Source organism: Periplaneta americana, chromosome 10 (genome assembly GCF_040183065.1).
Source record: "Periplaneta americana isolate PAMFEO1 chromosome 10, P.americana_PAMFEO1_priV1, whole genome shotgun sequence".
In the NCBI taxonomy this organism is placed as follows: domain Eukaryota; kingdom Metazoa; phylum Arthropoda; class Insecta; order Blattodea; family Blattidae; genus Periplaneta; species Periplaneta americana.
Genome location: NC_091126.1, coordinates 180,948,490 through 180,965,872, shown reverse-complemented (window position 1 = coordinate 180,965,872; position 17,383 = coordinate 180,948,490). Strand labels below are relative to the sequence as shown.

Below are 17,383 nucleotides of genomic sequence, written 5' to 3'. Positions count from 1 at the left end.
TTTTTTATAATAGTATGAATGTTACAATACTTCTTGCGTAAAATGTTTAATTTAATAAATAACCAGATTTATTTCAATGGTCAATATCTCGAAAACAAGTGTCTGTCACTTAGGCCGGTATTCATAGTCGGTGACTTATTTGTTCAATAAGTATGACTTTGTGAAGTTATACTTATTGAAAAATCTCAACTTATATGATTACGGTATTCATAGTCGACCAATAAGTCGTACTTTGTTAAGTTTCATTCAATAAGTGTAACTTATGTGTATACAAATAAGTCGAACTTATTGGTATGAGAAATTGCAAGGCCATTGTCACGACAATGTAAATCAGACAGTCGATTTTCTTTTGTCTTTAAATTTGTTTGCATAGCTTCTGATTGATGTAATGTACGGAAAGAAGAAAACAAAATATTTCAGTTATGTATAAAAAGATGATTGTATTGAAGGAGATTATTCTAAAATATTCAAAGATTGTAGAGAATAAGAAGACCGACGCAGTTTTTTGAAGACAAAAGATTGCAGAAGAATTCAATTCGTCGATACATATTGTGGAACATGTAAGTAACCCTAATACAATATTTTCTTTGAAAAGCGTATATTATAACATAAAGAAAGAAATTATGAAGTTCGTTTACGCGAAATTGGAATTGATTACAGAGAACTGGAAAACAACTACGTATAGGTTATTATGGACGAACATCAAATGCCACCAACGGAATGTTTTGACCAAAGAACGCCAGACAGTGATGGCTACACGAGGTGGTCTTCCAGTAAAAATGTGAAGGACATTGATCCACCTGTAGCACAAATAATCCCTCGCACAATGGTCCAAGTTCCAGGAGCGGTTGACTCCGATATGATTGCGAGTGAAGTAGAAGGTAAGCAGTGTTACATTCAATATTCTTTCTTGAACTTTTAATTTTTTTCTCAGCCTATTAGCTATTATTTGTTAATAAAGAAAATTATCAAATCATATTTACATGAAGCGAGATAATAGGTAACTAGACCTAACAAGTGATAGAATGAAAAAGAATAAAGCCTACACAACATAATTAGCCAGTTGACATAGCCTACGTATTGTTTACATTGCAGTTGTGTTCGTAGAAGTAGAGGGAGTACGTCTTGCAACAAATCCTTCCAAGGACGTATCCCCCTCTACAGCTGGACCATCCAACTCAGTTGCAGCTGAAACAACAGCAACAGCAACTCCAGCAGCACCAGTGGATTACACAAGAAAGCGCAGGAATGTAGTTTTGAAAGAACATAGTGATTCATTATTTCAGTTTAAAAAAATGAAGGCAAAATTAGAATTAGAAGTTGCGGAAATTGTGTTGCGCGAACAACTTATTGATACTGAGCTAGCAAAAAATATAAAAGGTCAAAGGTTGGACATTTGTTGGCATAACTAAGCATAATTATGGTACAGACTACTATATTTCATTATAGACAAAGTGCATGTAAAAGATTTTTGTTATCGCGTCAATATTGTTGTTCAAGTCTTTGAAATGGAAACGGCACGCGCTTTAACTGCCATTTAGCTCTTTGTCACTTCACTGTTGCCGGATCTTAGTTAATAGTAGCAACAATTAGAATATTAAATATTTTTCTAGGTTTAGATACCACGGAGAAAAACTAAATGTGGCAATGCCGCACATGTTTAAAGTGGGTCTGGTGGTTAGAGTAATTATTATCACTTTTTACAAGTCAATGGAACTGAGATCGGAAGCCCACAAACAAATGCCGCTTGTCCATAATGAAAACAGGACTACTATAGTTATCAAATACTTCAATCGGTTATTGTTTAAAACTTCATAGTATTCGTTGTTAACATTACAAATTGTCTCAATTTTAAATGTTTTGGTAAGTCGCATAAATTAATAAATATTTTACTTCAGTGAAATTCATTTACATCTTGTCATCATGCCTCCTAAACTCTCTGTTAATCAGTTCTCCCTGAAAGCCTGCTGTGCAGGTGATGCAACAGACACAGGTTCTTATGGATGAGTCGTTACATCTGGATCATCATCTGGTAAATTGTCATTTCTCTCCGAATTCGAACTGTGAAGCAATGCACAGGTAACAATAAATTATATTTGGGACATTCTCGAGTTTGTTTTTTATACCAACCGAGAGATAAAGAAATCTCACCTTCTATACCTCAAGCATTCTCTCCACTACATTAATTCTCGTCCTTTTTTCGGCTCTATTGTACCTATAAAGTTTAAAGTGCCAAGCCGATATTTCCACAACTCCTTACATTTGACAATTTATTTACTTTCATTATGACAGTCAGAAAACTTACTTGGTTACTGTGGTTGCATGTTCGGTGAGGTCTACGCTCCTTGAAGCCCTGAACCAGTGGGAAGGATAGCTGCGAATATATTGAATAACCGGTTGTGGACAGCTGATAAGGAGTAGTCCTCTAGCTTGGGGATTGGGCGAAGGGCTAACAATCCAGCACAGTAAAAAAGAGCTTGTTACGAAACCCCAACATAAGCCTCGAAATGGGATTACAGCAAAGAAATAAGATTATGACATTTGATGCTTGAAATGTCACGAGTCTTTATAGATCAGGATGGGTAATATTAGTAGCAAAAGAACTAGCTAGATAATTATGGAATAGACTTTGTGAGAGTACAGGGAGTTAGGTTAGATGAGAATGGCCTATCACCAATTTGGAAGAGGATTCTTTATTCATAAAAAGAGATGAGCAGGGCATGTAACACGTATGGGTGAATACAGAAATGCCTATAGAATGTTAGTTGGAAGACCTGAGGGGAAAAAGACCTTTGAGGAGACCGATAATAGTAAAATGGATTTGAGGGAGTTGGGATATGCTACTAGGGACTGCATTAATTTTTCTCAGGATAGGGACCGATGGCGGGCTTATGTGAGGCCGGCTATGAACCTCCGGATTCTCTCATTTGTAAGTTTGACAGCAAGAAGGATTTGTTTTCCATTCATTTTATGAATACATAACAATTTAATGTAAATTGACTGAATAAGAGAATTTAATCTTGCTAATACTCAAATTTTATGCGTATTAAAGAAACCTAACATTACCAATATATTGAATACCGTACCTCATTTATATTATAGAATATGGTTATGGTTATATTTTAAGAACATTAAACTTATTTCAAAGTTTTTCGTGGCATAAAATCTCAAGTGAACAAGAAGTAGTAATCTAGAAGAGCTGGTAAACCTGTCTCGGTTTTGTAAGAGTTCTTTCCACTTTCGGAAGTATTGATTCCAAAATCTTTTGCGAAAACGAAACCTCCTTTTGAATTCAAGATCATTATAAAATTCAAAGCAACCCATGATGTTTCGCAAGTAACGCTTTTGGGCGCAAATTTCCTGCATTTCAATAACTTCCTCGGCCAATTCTTTATAAAAGTTATCAATTTTTAGGTTAAAACTGACATAAGTCAGGGGTTCCCTTGACTTGATGAAGTTTAACTTATTTCATAACATAAGTCGCACTTGAGTCACTATGAATTGCAATAAGTTCAACTTCATGAAGTCAGACTTTGTAAAGTAAAGCTTATAAAATAAGCACGACTTATAATAAGTACGACTTATTTGGACCGAAATCTACAATTGAGACGAGATTTAAGTTCGACTTATATATAAGTATGACTTATCTCGACTATGAATACCGGCCTTTAGTCTCTTATTGCGTAACTCCGTCCAATTCATTGTTGTGATGTTTTGAACAGACAAAAAGAACATTAACTTCGTGTCATTGTCTCAATGCAATAGTTCGAATTTTGTTATCTTTGTTGCTATAGTAAAATGACTTCGAAGTTCTTCTATGTCATTAAATTAATAAAAATTATAAACTTCAAAAGGTAAAAACTATACTATAAAGCTCTCTAATATTTTAAGAGTTTAAAAATTATATTATTTACACCTCTAAATTTTTGGGGGTAAATCTTACCCTCTCACCACCACCACCATTGTTGTGCCACTGGAAATGTAATTGATTATTGTTTCATCTTAAAAAGTTCCATTGTTCTTAAGGGGGCATGTTAATACTCTTTCTTATAATTAATAATTGAAAAAGACAGGAGGGTGTTGATCTTTACAATATCAACCAATTACCTCATACTTTTTGCGATATTTCTTCTTACACTGTGTGTAATATTACGATGAAAAGTGAAAATCTTACCATAGCCCACCTTCGCCTGTGAGTGTAGAATTTTCCATTTGCGTGTAACAGACGAAACACTAGATCCACTTGAATCCTTTCAAGAGACATTGCTACTGTACGTAATTGTTATTGTTCAATAAAGGCTTTTCAGTACACACAGAAAACAGTCCACGTCTGAATTTGAAAAGAAACCAAATCTATTTCTATTTACACCGAGAGACTTCACAGCATATGGTGTTATGGCTTGGATATAATCATTGTTTAGTCTTATAGCGATAACATGGGATCCAGTTTAAGTGATAACATGTGAAATATTTTAAGCGACAACATGCGAACCGGTGATGTACGAATTCCGTCCTTGTACTGTCAGATTCAGATTTCAAAGCTCTATCGAATGACACAGCTTAAAATACAATTCTGGGTATAAATATTGTGCGCACAAGAAAGAAGGTAATATGCGACGCATCAGTGAGACTTCACAACAATTTGACTGAGCAATACCGCCTCACTAGCATTGGCTAGCCGACATAGATCAGCCTGAACTAGCTCCACCTTATATGTCTTCTTATTCTGAAAGCGCTTTAGTGCATACAGAGTACTAGTGATAATGTATTAATTCTACTTCATACTGTATAATATTTTATATCTAAATTAAAGTCTTTATTATACAAATACTTACATAGAATACGTTGATAAGCATGTATCCAGTAAATGATATAATTCGCTGTTTTATAGATTTGAATGATGAGGATAAAAAACATCTTTTAAATACTGGATGATCTACAGTTCCAGCTGATCTTTTTTAAAAGTGCTAAGCAAACAGAGAAGTCACATAAAATAACTTCAAAAAATTCTTCCATTGAAAAAAGCATTTCTTGCTTGAAAAGACTGAAATCTTTCACTCTTAATGCTATATCACAGGAGAGACTTTCATCATTAGCCACCATAACTCTTCATAGAGATATACTGTCCACCCTCAGTGAAACTCAGACCTTTTATGAAAACATCACTGACAAATCTGCAGCTTTGAAGAATAGGAGGATTGTTTTAGTATACAAGAATGTTGAAATAAATTCATTTTTTCTAGAACTAAGAACTCATAGCAAAAGTTTACATAGTTTACCAATAGTACTTACAGTACTGAGAACCCACTAAAAAATGTATTCAAAAGATTACTTATTCCTTAATAATCCATAAACCTATATATATAAAGAACGATTTTACTTAAAAAAGTAATTAATATTTAGAATTATAATAGATGGTATATTTAAAATAATTCTGCCAAACGGATAATTAGTGAGATGCAAGTTTTTACTTAATTGCCAAACAACAAACAAGTTTCTGGTTGGATATTGTGAGTTATGATTCTAGAGGACACACAGAGTGAAAGTGAAATAACCTGCAGATTTTCAAAGCGAACAGCTCATGTTGCAACAAAAAAGTGTAACACCATATTGGTGGCAAGTCCATAGTTTTCTCAGAAAAAAAGTTTTTTCTCACATATGTTTAACAACCTCTTATTCGGTAACTGGTAACTGTTGCGAGTAGGATCGTGATTTTTGTCCATATTGACAGAAAATTTAATAAAGGATAATTTATCCCTCTGGCATATTTCAATAGCGTGGATGGTTTTCATGTAAAATTAATTTAAAAACCACTAATTTGAAGCCACTGACTGATGTGACCAGCTTACAACATCATAGCCAGAAAGGAAGATCGAAGGTAGTTCACTAAAGCAAACAGACCTGAGTTCGTTGACCTCTTACATCTGTATTATGAGAAAAAAGAGCATTGTGTTAGTGTCGATGTTACCAGAATGCTGAAACTTCGAATGCAGTTTTCTAATTAACCGTACATTTAATCAAAAAACGTAATATAGGTTTTCTATTCATTTAAGTTTATCCTACCGTCCCTTTCATTCTCCAGAATTACTTCACTTCCAATGTGTATATATATTTGGTTTTTATTCTCCAAGTCGAACTAAGTATTAACCCACATGTGTTGGGTATAGGCTGTTCCACTCTTTAAAAAAAAATTGAATGCAGACAGGTAACATGTATAAAATTAGCAACATTATTAAAAAAAAAAAAATTAAAATCCCCATCTGACCAGGAATTAAACCCGGGCCCCCCAGCATTTTACTAACAGGATGAACAGTACAGAGAGGCTTACAGCTGCACACATACAAATTTACTGGTGTGAATTGCTCTTCACTCTTCAATACTTTAAACTTTTCCACCACCAAGAGTCGCTCCATCAATTGTTTCTAAGACTGTATGTACATTTGACAATCGCAAATCAGAAGATTGACTTGAAGAACAACATATTTGGGATGTAACAAATAATCGTCCCACTCTAGAGGTTAACGTTAGCAAATCTTTGGTACACAAGCTACATAGCTATATTCTTCCACAACTTTCTTGTGCACCCACACTCAGCTGAGAGCATGTTTTGTTTTTAGTATACTGGCTGTGTTAATCACTATTGTTGATATAAGGCATAGCACAGGTATGCCAGTTCAATTTGCAGAAGAAAGATAAACATAAGCATCTGTTATCTTGTGATGAGAAACATACACAATCAACAAAAGTCATCCTAACACAAAAATCACACTGTGATAAAATCACTGTTATCAGTCACAGTGATTTTCCCGGAGCTGTCACAGTTCGGAGATGTGACGGTAAAATGCTGTCATATCCTACCTCTACTCTAGTATACAGGTGACATTACAACCACACTATTATGTTGTGATACAAAAAGCACTAGACGCAGTTCTACCAAGATATTATGTCCCTAATGCTGAATTAAGCCCGGTTTAACACTAACCTTATCACGGACTACAGGGCTCGAGCCTACTTGTAACTATATAATATGGGCTACAGTAGAAACTCTGTTATTTGTTGTAATGAAGGGGATGGACTGAATGGTTAATCGAAATAATCCAATAATTCGTACTATAAAAGATTTTCATAAATTAAGCATAGACTTACAGTTTCGTAATTTGAAGCTCTTGTCTTCCTGCATCTTCATACTATACAATATTATGCTGGTTACAACTAATAAACACAATGAACTACTTTAACCTCGTGTCTTATTAAATTGTGTACAGTTGTAACACTAATCTCTTATTCTGATAAGAGATGATACTCAGTTTCTATTTTCCCAAATTGCTCAATTATTTGCACTTTTTTTTTCGACACCACAACACGTTTTCTTTCGAGACTCATGGAAGACAGTACAACCACTCGAACAGTAAGACAATGAGTTGCATTTGTGTGGAGATTCTTGGGGACATTTCTTTGAAGGCAGATAGAGTACACCTCTCTGACAGCAACTGTTTCTGTTGCATTCCTACTACATAGTGTGTAATAGAAATATGTACTAGCATAATGTACAGGACTTCATATACTTTTCTGCGGCAAAAATAGAATGAGAGGGAGACTGTTGGATAATCTACCAATCGGTTAAAAGGGTGATAAATAATTGGGGTTCTACTATATATTGAGATGTATTTATGACATTCATTGTCTTTTTTTACATAAAACTGGTATGTTGCCACTACTGTCATATTGACCAGCGATTGGTTTTCCTTTGTCTCAACAATATTCTAAAGTCTTTGGTCCAGGGATAATAATTCGGAATAGCCTACATTGCATAGCCATCTTTACTGATCTTCGCTTATTTCTCCTCTCCTTCAATTCGAGGCTCTACATGCCATGGTCACTAATGCTACCTGTATACTAGAGTGTAGCATAAGTTTGATTAATAGCACAAAATTATGTTTTCATTTCATAATAAGTAGTTACTAATCTGTATTATAGGAGTTGTTCATCTGCATCAACACATGTGCATCCTAAAAGAAAAAAACAGGTTATACAGGAATAATCCAACACTACAGGACAACAGAGAAAATTTAAGAAGAGAGATTGTTGCAGGAGTTACGGAAATAGAACTTATGAATGTGAACAATTTAATCAAAATAGGGAACGTGTGAATGCAGATGAATAACACTTTGAACAATTCCAATACATAGGTTAGTATTCAAATAAAATTGTGTGCATGCTGTTATTGATCAAAGTTATATGAATAAAGGTCTGGAGGAGATTACGGATCGACGATGACAACCTATGCACGTCTGATCCAACCAGCACCCAAGTTGTCCAAAGACAGGTGTGAACCTCACAAGTGTTACCAAGAAGGTACCACTTATGTGGCAACTAGGCCAGGAGATAATGAGGTTAGTGTGGCCAGTTTCTTTCCCATGACTAGCTACATATTACACTATTCTGACTTCAGATGGATACAAACAATTGTTCTTCTTCTAATCCACATCGTCAAGTGAGCTGTGCTGCCTGATAATAGATGTAAATATCTGCCAGAACCTCAATCAGAGGATCAGCCAAGTTGAATGTTCTGTATAATATTTAATTTACTAGAGCAACAAAATAATTACTCTAACTGATGATCTTCAGCAAGCATACGAAATCCGTGATTATCACCATGTTCATAATCATAATCATCGTCATCATCATCATCAACAACAACAGTAGCAGGTTTACAAACTTCATACCCATCATCATTATAACATATATATATATATATATATATATATATATATATAACTGTTGCTGACACATCAAACAATAAGTAGCTGAAGAGAATGTTTTGATAAATACTAGAGAATACTCATTATATATTTCAAATATAATGATTGGCTAGACCTTGTTGACCAGAACAGGTGAACTCACCTAATCCTTGATGCGAGAAGAAAATATAATGGCTGTACTCACCTCGTGCAAGAGCCTCCATTTTTACAAGGAGGCTTAGGACCAGCACAGGGATTGAAGGAAGAGCAGTCATCTCCATAGTAGCCCAAGAGACAAGTGCACTCGTAGTCAGTGGTGTTCACACTGTGGCAGCTTCCTACACAGATACAGAGTGCTGCTACATTATAAATCCAACAACAAGAAATAATAGATATCAAATTCAACTGCTTGAGCTACACCGACTAGCATGTACAACACAACCAAGACTGGATCATACCTGAAAGAACCATTCTTCCTCCGATATGAATATACAATTTTATGTTGCCAGTTTATCCTATGCAGGGCTTTCTTTTCTAGGAAAAAAGTTTAGGAACTCTATATTTTCCACAAACAACAGATAGTCGATGAATTTATACAATAGGCCTACTTACGTAGTGATAAAAACTTTTTCAATTACCTTATTACATTTTGAAGTCAGAAATAGTATACTTAAAAAAAACACACACATTTTAAATTAGGCCACTTTTCCACACTTCTAACATAACTCCTGTTTCTTCTTTTTGTCTCTACAGCAGAACGATGTCCTTGAAGAAGCCGTACCTTATGATAGCAGATCAGATTGCTCAGAGTGTCTATCAGTCTCTCTCACACTCACAGGAAGATAGTGGAATAGTATTGACAATGCTTCTTAACTTCAAAATTTTCTCAGGAACTTCTGGTGACTTCACATATTCTCTAAAGACTCGAACCGTCTCTCTTTCGGAAATCCAAAATATGCGGGAGAGTTGATAAATTTCTCCAAGAAGAACATTCTTTTTGACTTCTGTATGCCATCTCTTGAGGTCGAACACAGTAGCACATTTTGTCAACTTCAGATCGTCATGAGAAAGAAGCCTTCTTGCTACAGAATTCTTCAGGGTCTCATAAAAGTCACGCGAGGAAAATGGTGGGTCAGCATCTTTCTATCTAATACACATTGAACACTTTAAATATATCACTTGGGAATAGAGTTATAATAACCACTATCATGTGTTAAAATAAAAACAAAGTAAACCAGTTCTGATGATGGCTACCACAAAGCTGAAACTAGTGAAGGGATATATACGTAACTAGCTTACAAACCTTGTCACATACACTACGGTCAAAAGATTTCTATCACCTATCACAACTATGGATTTGTGGTTAAAACAGGGATTTCGTTTTGAATATTCTATAATCTATATCATATCATAAAGCTAGAGAGAGAAAATATTTATTTTGTTGGTCTATTCAGTTTTTCCGATGTGTTTGTACATGGAAATAAAGTACACTGTGGTTGTTCCTGCAATAACTCCTATGTGCAAAATATACAATTTTTCAGTAGGAGGAAAAAACACTTTTATTCAGCCTATGGCAGCCGTACATAGGGGATTGTGAATTCTTATATTTTTGAAAGAGAGAAATATAATTATATATAGGAGATTTTATTATTTGCTGTATCATTATTTAAGTCATTTAATAGAGCAAAAATCTGAAAATCGATAAATATGTCACACAGGAGTTAATGCAGGAACAAAGACAATATAGTTGTTTTCACAGATGATCGAAAGCTTTTGACCGGTAATGTACCTCGCCTCACGTTGCTTAACTATCCCCTCAAATAACTCGTGTCACTTGACTATCCCGCAAGTGACTAAGGTATGTGGAAAGGTTAATGGGTTAGTTGAGGGGATAGTCAAGTGACATCAGGCGAGGTATGTGACTAGTTACTTATACATCCCTTCACCTAATCTACTAACCTTGTCACATACCTCGGCCGCTTGGCAATTCCTATCTACATAATTACCAACACTTTAATTTATTTAATGACTGTTTCTTTAAAGCATTAATTAAAATTACCGAATTCCACATGCTTACAGTATTATTTGAATGATTATTACAACGTTCTCGGAATTAGTTAATTAATGTATAGAATTAAAGTGAAGTATAGTGGACAGATAAATGCTGCAAATAATATTAATAGACAATAACATTCAGGAACTCAAATTAATATGCAGCCATATGAAAAGATTGTATATTTTTACATGTTAAAAGATATAAAATATAATTGAGCACCCACGTGCAATAATGGGGTAAATATGAATGTATTTCGTATCTACTTACCCCATTATTGCACGTGGGTGCTCAATTGATAGTGTCGGGATTTGAACCATCGATCCCAAACTCTAGACACATATGCTTGTCTTCAAGCATTATATGTTTTCATAATATGGTAGAATGCTCCCGGCTCTTCAGCATATTTCAGGTTTGTTTTCTCTCAAAAACTACACCATTTTAAGTCTGCAAATATTTATACGTATTTGAAATAGTAAACCCCTATGTTTTTAACGTCTGCTCAGCATAGATATGTAATATTTAAACAGAAAAGAGAAACGAATATCTCTTCATGGTATGACGCAGGCTCTGGCCCGGAGCATGCGCAGTGTGGCATTCTTTGACTCGAACCACTGAATAATTAAGGCTTTCAACTACAACTCAATGAATGTACATGTTGTACTAACAACAGTCAATATGCCTGAGACATAATTGCCACATTAAAAAAAATAAAAGAAAATTCTTCTGAAAGAAACAAATCCTTTTGAATGCAGAAAAAGATTTCCCTATCCATAATAGTCACGGATGTGGATATGGAGAAGAATGGAGCGTGTGAAGTGGACAGACAGAATAAGAAGAGTTCGGGGCAGAAGAAGATATCAGGTGATAGACATTAGGATACGTGGATCATATGAGGAGATAAAGAGGAAGGCAGAAAATAGGAAAGACTAGAGAATGCTGGGTTTGCAGTGAAAGACTTGCCCTTGGGCAGAACACTATGACCACTTCATTTTTTTTTTCACAGTGTTAATCTGAAATTTCGAGAAAAAAATAACTGATTTTTATTATACCTATGTAATGTTATCTCACTTAAATGTTACCCTACAATTTATATATGATGCTGAACTAAATTTCGGAAATACTTGCAATATTAAATACACAAGAAATTCAAACAACATTTAAACTCAATATTATCATTCACTTTCTTGAGAGATAATAGGTTTAAAATTATTATTTTTATATTATAATTATAACCATAGCAAAGCCTGTTATGATTGTAACCTAATAGCACCTTGAAAATACGCAACTATGACTATTTATGCTCCATTTTCCAATAACTCTATTTTATAAATACACCCCAAGTGAACACCGAACTATGTAGATAACTTCGCTCTTGGTCATGAAATGTGGCAGGCACGAACACCATATTTGTCCATTGTAAATTCCAATTTAACTAGCCACGATTCCAACATTTGTCTCTATTGCATTAGTGGCTATAACAGTGCCTCGGTTTCTTTAAATTATAGAACATTACATGTGAAGACCACGAAAATATGAAATGCCAAAGAAAAGTGAAATTTTATTTTGTTCAGTATGCACTGCGAGATTTATGAACATTTTCAAACGAAACTTGAAAATTATGTACAGATACGGAATTAGAATTTAGAGCGAGTCTTGATGGCAGTCCACCTGTATATAGGCAACAATTTCACACGACTGTCCATAAATAGCATATATGTTTACTGCACATGCACAGTGTTTTATAAGCGAAACATACAATATGGGAGCTCAAAATTTTAGTTCCGCATCTGTACATGAAAACAGGAATTTAGCTTCATTTTAATTTGTTTACTGAATGCATTATCACTTGTTTCTGACAATGCCTGAAATACAGTAAACCAGGATAAATGTCCATTTTGTTCTGGAAAATATGATACGATTAGAGCTGCAGTTACCTGCATAATAATTTAATGTAAAACTTACGGTTTACCCGTGTGCTGAACGCAAGCGGTGCTGCAATGATACCAACTTCATCCTTGTTCCAGCCGGCCAGTTGAACGTTGTAGAACGCCCATCGCAGCAGATCGTCTATAGCACTGCACAGCATGCCATTCTTCTTCCACAAGTTTCTGTTAGTCACATTGTGACACTGAGTGCTGAGGTTACTCTGCAGATATAACAAATATCCCAGTGGGTGGCCGCTAAGTGGAGGGTTCCAGCAGAGCAGGAGCCATTGGTCACCCGTCTCAACAACAGTTATATCTCTCGGAACTGTGGAGAAGGGTCATAGTGTTAATGGCTGTTCAGTTTCAAACGTGACGCAATGGAAAAGGGGAGAAGATTTGATATATGCAACGATATTTCAAAGTAATGTTTTCACATTAGTCAAAGATTAACATCACTTTAAAAACAATTCGCCTTTAAAATTAAATTACTCAAAATTTAATTTGGCCAAAATCGAGCAACTACTGTAAAATTGCTGAAAGCTATAAATAGACCACTTTCAAGTACAGATTAAAAACAACTGAACATTTTCAAATCCTGATGAATGTACAATGAGATTATATCAAACTGGTGTATGTACACTTAACGGCAAAAAGAATGAGCCGCCGACAATTTCTTAAGTTCCAGATACGTAACATTGCGCATGCTCGTCTCGTCAAAGCCGTAGTTCACCAGGTGACACATAATTAAACCATTTAAATTTGCTGCATTTTGTTTAAGAGTCTAAAATATGTAATAAAATCGAATACAGAGTTAATTCTAGATACATCAGGGCCTCTGAAGAGTGAAATAATAATAAAATTGATAAATACAAAATCACCCGAAGCGAATATGAACAGGAAAAGCAAGTATTATGCCGAAATGATATTAACAGTCACAGCAGCGTAAGTCATTACGGCATTGGTCTACTGAACGAATAGATGGTAGTAGCTCAAGATTCGAATCTCCCCAATCTTCTTTTTTATTTAATTACAAATTTGATGTAATATATGTCTCGCAAAGCTATAATTATGTGGCGACATCTCTTAGAATATGCCCAAACTCTAATAAATAATAAACCTCCCTCTCTCTTTCAAGCAATACTCCTGTCTGTTAATAAAATGTACTGTCTCGTCATTACGCTTGAAGATGGCAGAGAAACAACTCCGTCAACAAGGCCTTGGTTCAAGTAGGTTATTCTGCATCGATGGCAGCCAGAGAGACTGGAGTCCCATTTTGAACTGCTAAGCCGTGGGCTAAATTTTTTATAGAGAATGGTGAAGTTGTGAATCATCCCATTCCTGGTCGGCCGAGCATCTCTACAAGGGAAGAGGACGCCATGTTATTGAGAGATGTTGAGAACCACCCCTTTAGAACTGCCTTTCAACTCAAGATGGCGTCCAACTTTCCAGGTTTCCCACACACTGTGACGAACCTGCCGTAGTGCCTCGGGTTGGGGATTTTGGGGATGCTTTGAGGTATTCAATTTTAGTTTTATTATTTCAGGATTTGGGGAAGGGGATCGCGTTTTTAAGGGAGAGAGGTTTAATTTCCAGGGGACTGCACAAGTAGTCATTGTGTACTACACCGACACGCCCTCGCAACGAAGAAAATGCCAGTGTTATTAAAGCAGGTACTAGACAACGCCATAAAAATTATCAACTTTGTTAAGACACGACCTTTGCAGTGTAGGCTACTCAAAATCCTGTGTGAAGATATGGGAAGTATACACCAGTCATTGTTATTACACACAGAAGTGCGATGGTTGTCATGTGGTAAAGCGTTGTCCCGTTTACTTGAACTTCGAATGGAAGTTTCTTCAATTTTGATTGACCAACACAGTTTGTTAGCAGATTATTTGAATGATCAGGAATGGTTGTGCAAATTATGTTACTTGGCAGACATTTTTTGAAAAATGAACGAATTCAGCACATCCATCCAAGGGAAATAGAAGACTATATTCGACACTAATGACAAAATTGCCGCGCTGAAGGAAAAGATAACGTTCTACATGGGAAGCATCAAGAATAAGGATCTGACATGTTTTTCATTGACTTCAAACTTTATAGAAGAAAATAACATTACAATAAATGACTCATTCATAGAAATAATAAAAGAACACATTGACAATTTGCTTGAAAATATGAATTCATACTTTCCAAGGGATACTCAGGAATCAATTCGAAAGAAATATGAGTGGATTGTAGATCCATTTTCAGTAAAGTCAAAACCATCAGTCCTCACTGCGGCAGAATATGAGGTCCTTATAGACATGGTTTCGGACAGTCACTGTCAGGCATCATTTAAAAGCAAACCACTTCCCGAATTTTGGGCCCAATTGGGGGAGGATTTTCCAATATTAAGTTCAAAAGCTAAATTGCTCTTACTCCCTTTTGATACTACGTACCTTTGTGAAATGGCCTTTTCGAGGTACACGGCTACAAAAACAAAATATCGAGCTCGTTTGGACACAGAAGACTATATGCGTCTTCAACTGACTTCTGTGACAGCGGATAATGATAAACTCTGCCGCAAGAAACAGGCACATTCTTCACATTAACTCTGAATGTAGGTGTAACATTGTAACTTTTTTTAAATATCTGAACTAGTTGTTGTATCATTGTGTAAATTTAAATACTATTCCCTCCAGTTTTTTTTACCGTTGTTTTCTTTATTAATATAATACCGTACCTCGTTATCCTTATTTCCATATACGTATGTGTGTAATATGCTTCATAGAACACAGCCAGACCTAAACACTTAACATTTCTTGGGGCTCCACGGGAAACTTTTGTTTCAAAACGGGCTCCATGACTGAAAAATTTGGGAACCGCTGCTTTAATGTAACAGTGGGTTTCAGTGTTGCCAACATAGTAATAATATAATAACCTAACCTTTCTCATACTACACACCTAATCAAACCTAACCTGTCACATAATACACACTTATCAAACCTAACCTAATCTAACCTGTCACATATTACTACACACCTGTAGTAACATCCTCACATTTAGTATCATTTCGTTTTCATGTATTGCCGCCTCTGCCAATCGTGTCGGTTTCCATCTAGTGGAAGTGGCTCGTACTAATACTACTAATTTGAAGAAGAAGAAGTAAGCTTAATGGCGACTTTCATAATAATTCCATTTTACATGTTTCGTGATATACTAAATGTGTTAAAGTAGTAATAAGTCTCTATATATGGTACAATAAGATTTTAAATGTGTTGTGGTTGTGATAAAAGTATTGAAAATTGGTTTATAGCGCCACATTGGCAGTGACAAAAGTGTGCAATATTCGTTCAGTGGCTGGTGGATGCTCTAGATTGACCAAATTAATTTTATTGTTTATAGTACTATTATGATTAATAATTATTATTTATTAATATTAACAACCTCATTTCATATTATTTCCCTTGCCTTAGGAGTTCCATTGGCTTTCTTCTGTGCCATGAGTCTTGAAAGTCTCCCAATGCTCAATGCATGAACTGCCTGAAAAGCTTTCTTGCAAATTTGAACTTCCTTCTGGTCATGCATTACACAATAAACACAAGAAGACTGCCGCCTACTCTGGGTTGCATTATCCACGTAACGTCTATTTATTTTTTTACTTGGTTATTTAATGACGCTGTATCTACTACGAGGTTATTTAGCGTTGATGGGATTGGTGATCGCGAGATGGTATTTGGCGAGATGAGGCCGAGAATTCGCCATACATTACCTGACATTTGCCTTACGGTTGGGGAAAACCTCGGAAAAAACCAACCAGGTAATCAGCCCAAGCGGGAATCGAATCCGCGCCCGAACGCAACTCCGGATTGGTAGGCAAGCGCCTTAGCCGACAGAGCTACGCTGGTGGCCGTCTCTTTACATCCTATAATCTAATACAGCCACTAATATAGAAGTTAAAAAAATCATGAGTTTGTAGATTAAAATACTTCAAAAACATGTTTTCTCGCACTACCTGAGGCACCACTTCAAAAAACTTTCTTCGGCACTCGCAATCTTGACCTGTGTCTGCCTGGCTTCTCTTCACCCTTGAAATTCTAGTAGACTTTCGCACTATTCCTGTCCTTTTTCTGCTTCTCCCTTTCCCACTTTTCACCATTTCTCTTACGTTTTGTATAATTACCAGCACCAAACCACGCATTATTTTCTCCAACATCAGTGCTTCCCTTTCTACTAGCCGCCATCTTTTCACAGCTTTGTAAACAATCAGTGCAGCCAACTGAGGAACGTAATAGGTTGCGAATTTTATTTTGTAAAAAATATAAATTTTCTATCATCACATATTATAATTTAACCTCCAACCTAACTAGGAATGTTTCTTATTATCCTTGATCTTAACACTATTATTTTTAAACCAAAATACTCAGCAGACAATATATAACAGCCTGCAGCCACAGCAGCGTCATACCACAGTCTACTATATACAGTCAAGAAGTTTGAGTTTTGAGGGTGCTAGAAACATTAGACTGTGACGGTTCTATTTTGCATTGCCTGTAATGAGGCGATATTAGCGATCCTAGTGGTGAGCAACTATCTAATGTTTGCATATTTACTACGTATTGCGCTTCGCGACTGTATATACTAGACTGTGGCCATTCTGTGATGAAAATAACAAG

At 35.6% G+C, this 17,383-nt stretch overlaps 1 protein-coding gene across 1 annotated transcript in view; it reads right to left on the bottom strand.

Annotated features, from left to right (window-relative positions):
- The window catches only part of LOC138708216 (uncharacterized), a 429,355-nt gene that overhangs the window by 105,536 nt on the left and 306,436 nt on the right, over window positions 1–17,383 (bottom strand). The window contains exons 6-7 of the mRNA XM_069838546.1: window positions 12,760–13,047; window positions 8,947–9,079 (exon numbers count right to left, since the gene is read on the bottom strand). Of these exons, the coding sequence (XP_069694647.1) occupies window positions 8,947–9,079; window positions 12,760–13,047 (421 nt within the window). The remainder of the gene's footprint in view (window positions 1–8,946; window positions 9,080–12,759; window positions 13,048–17,383) is intronic.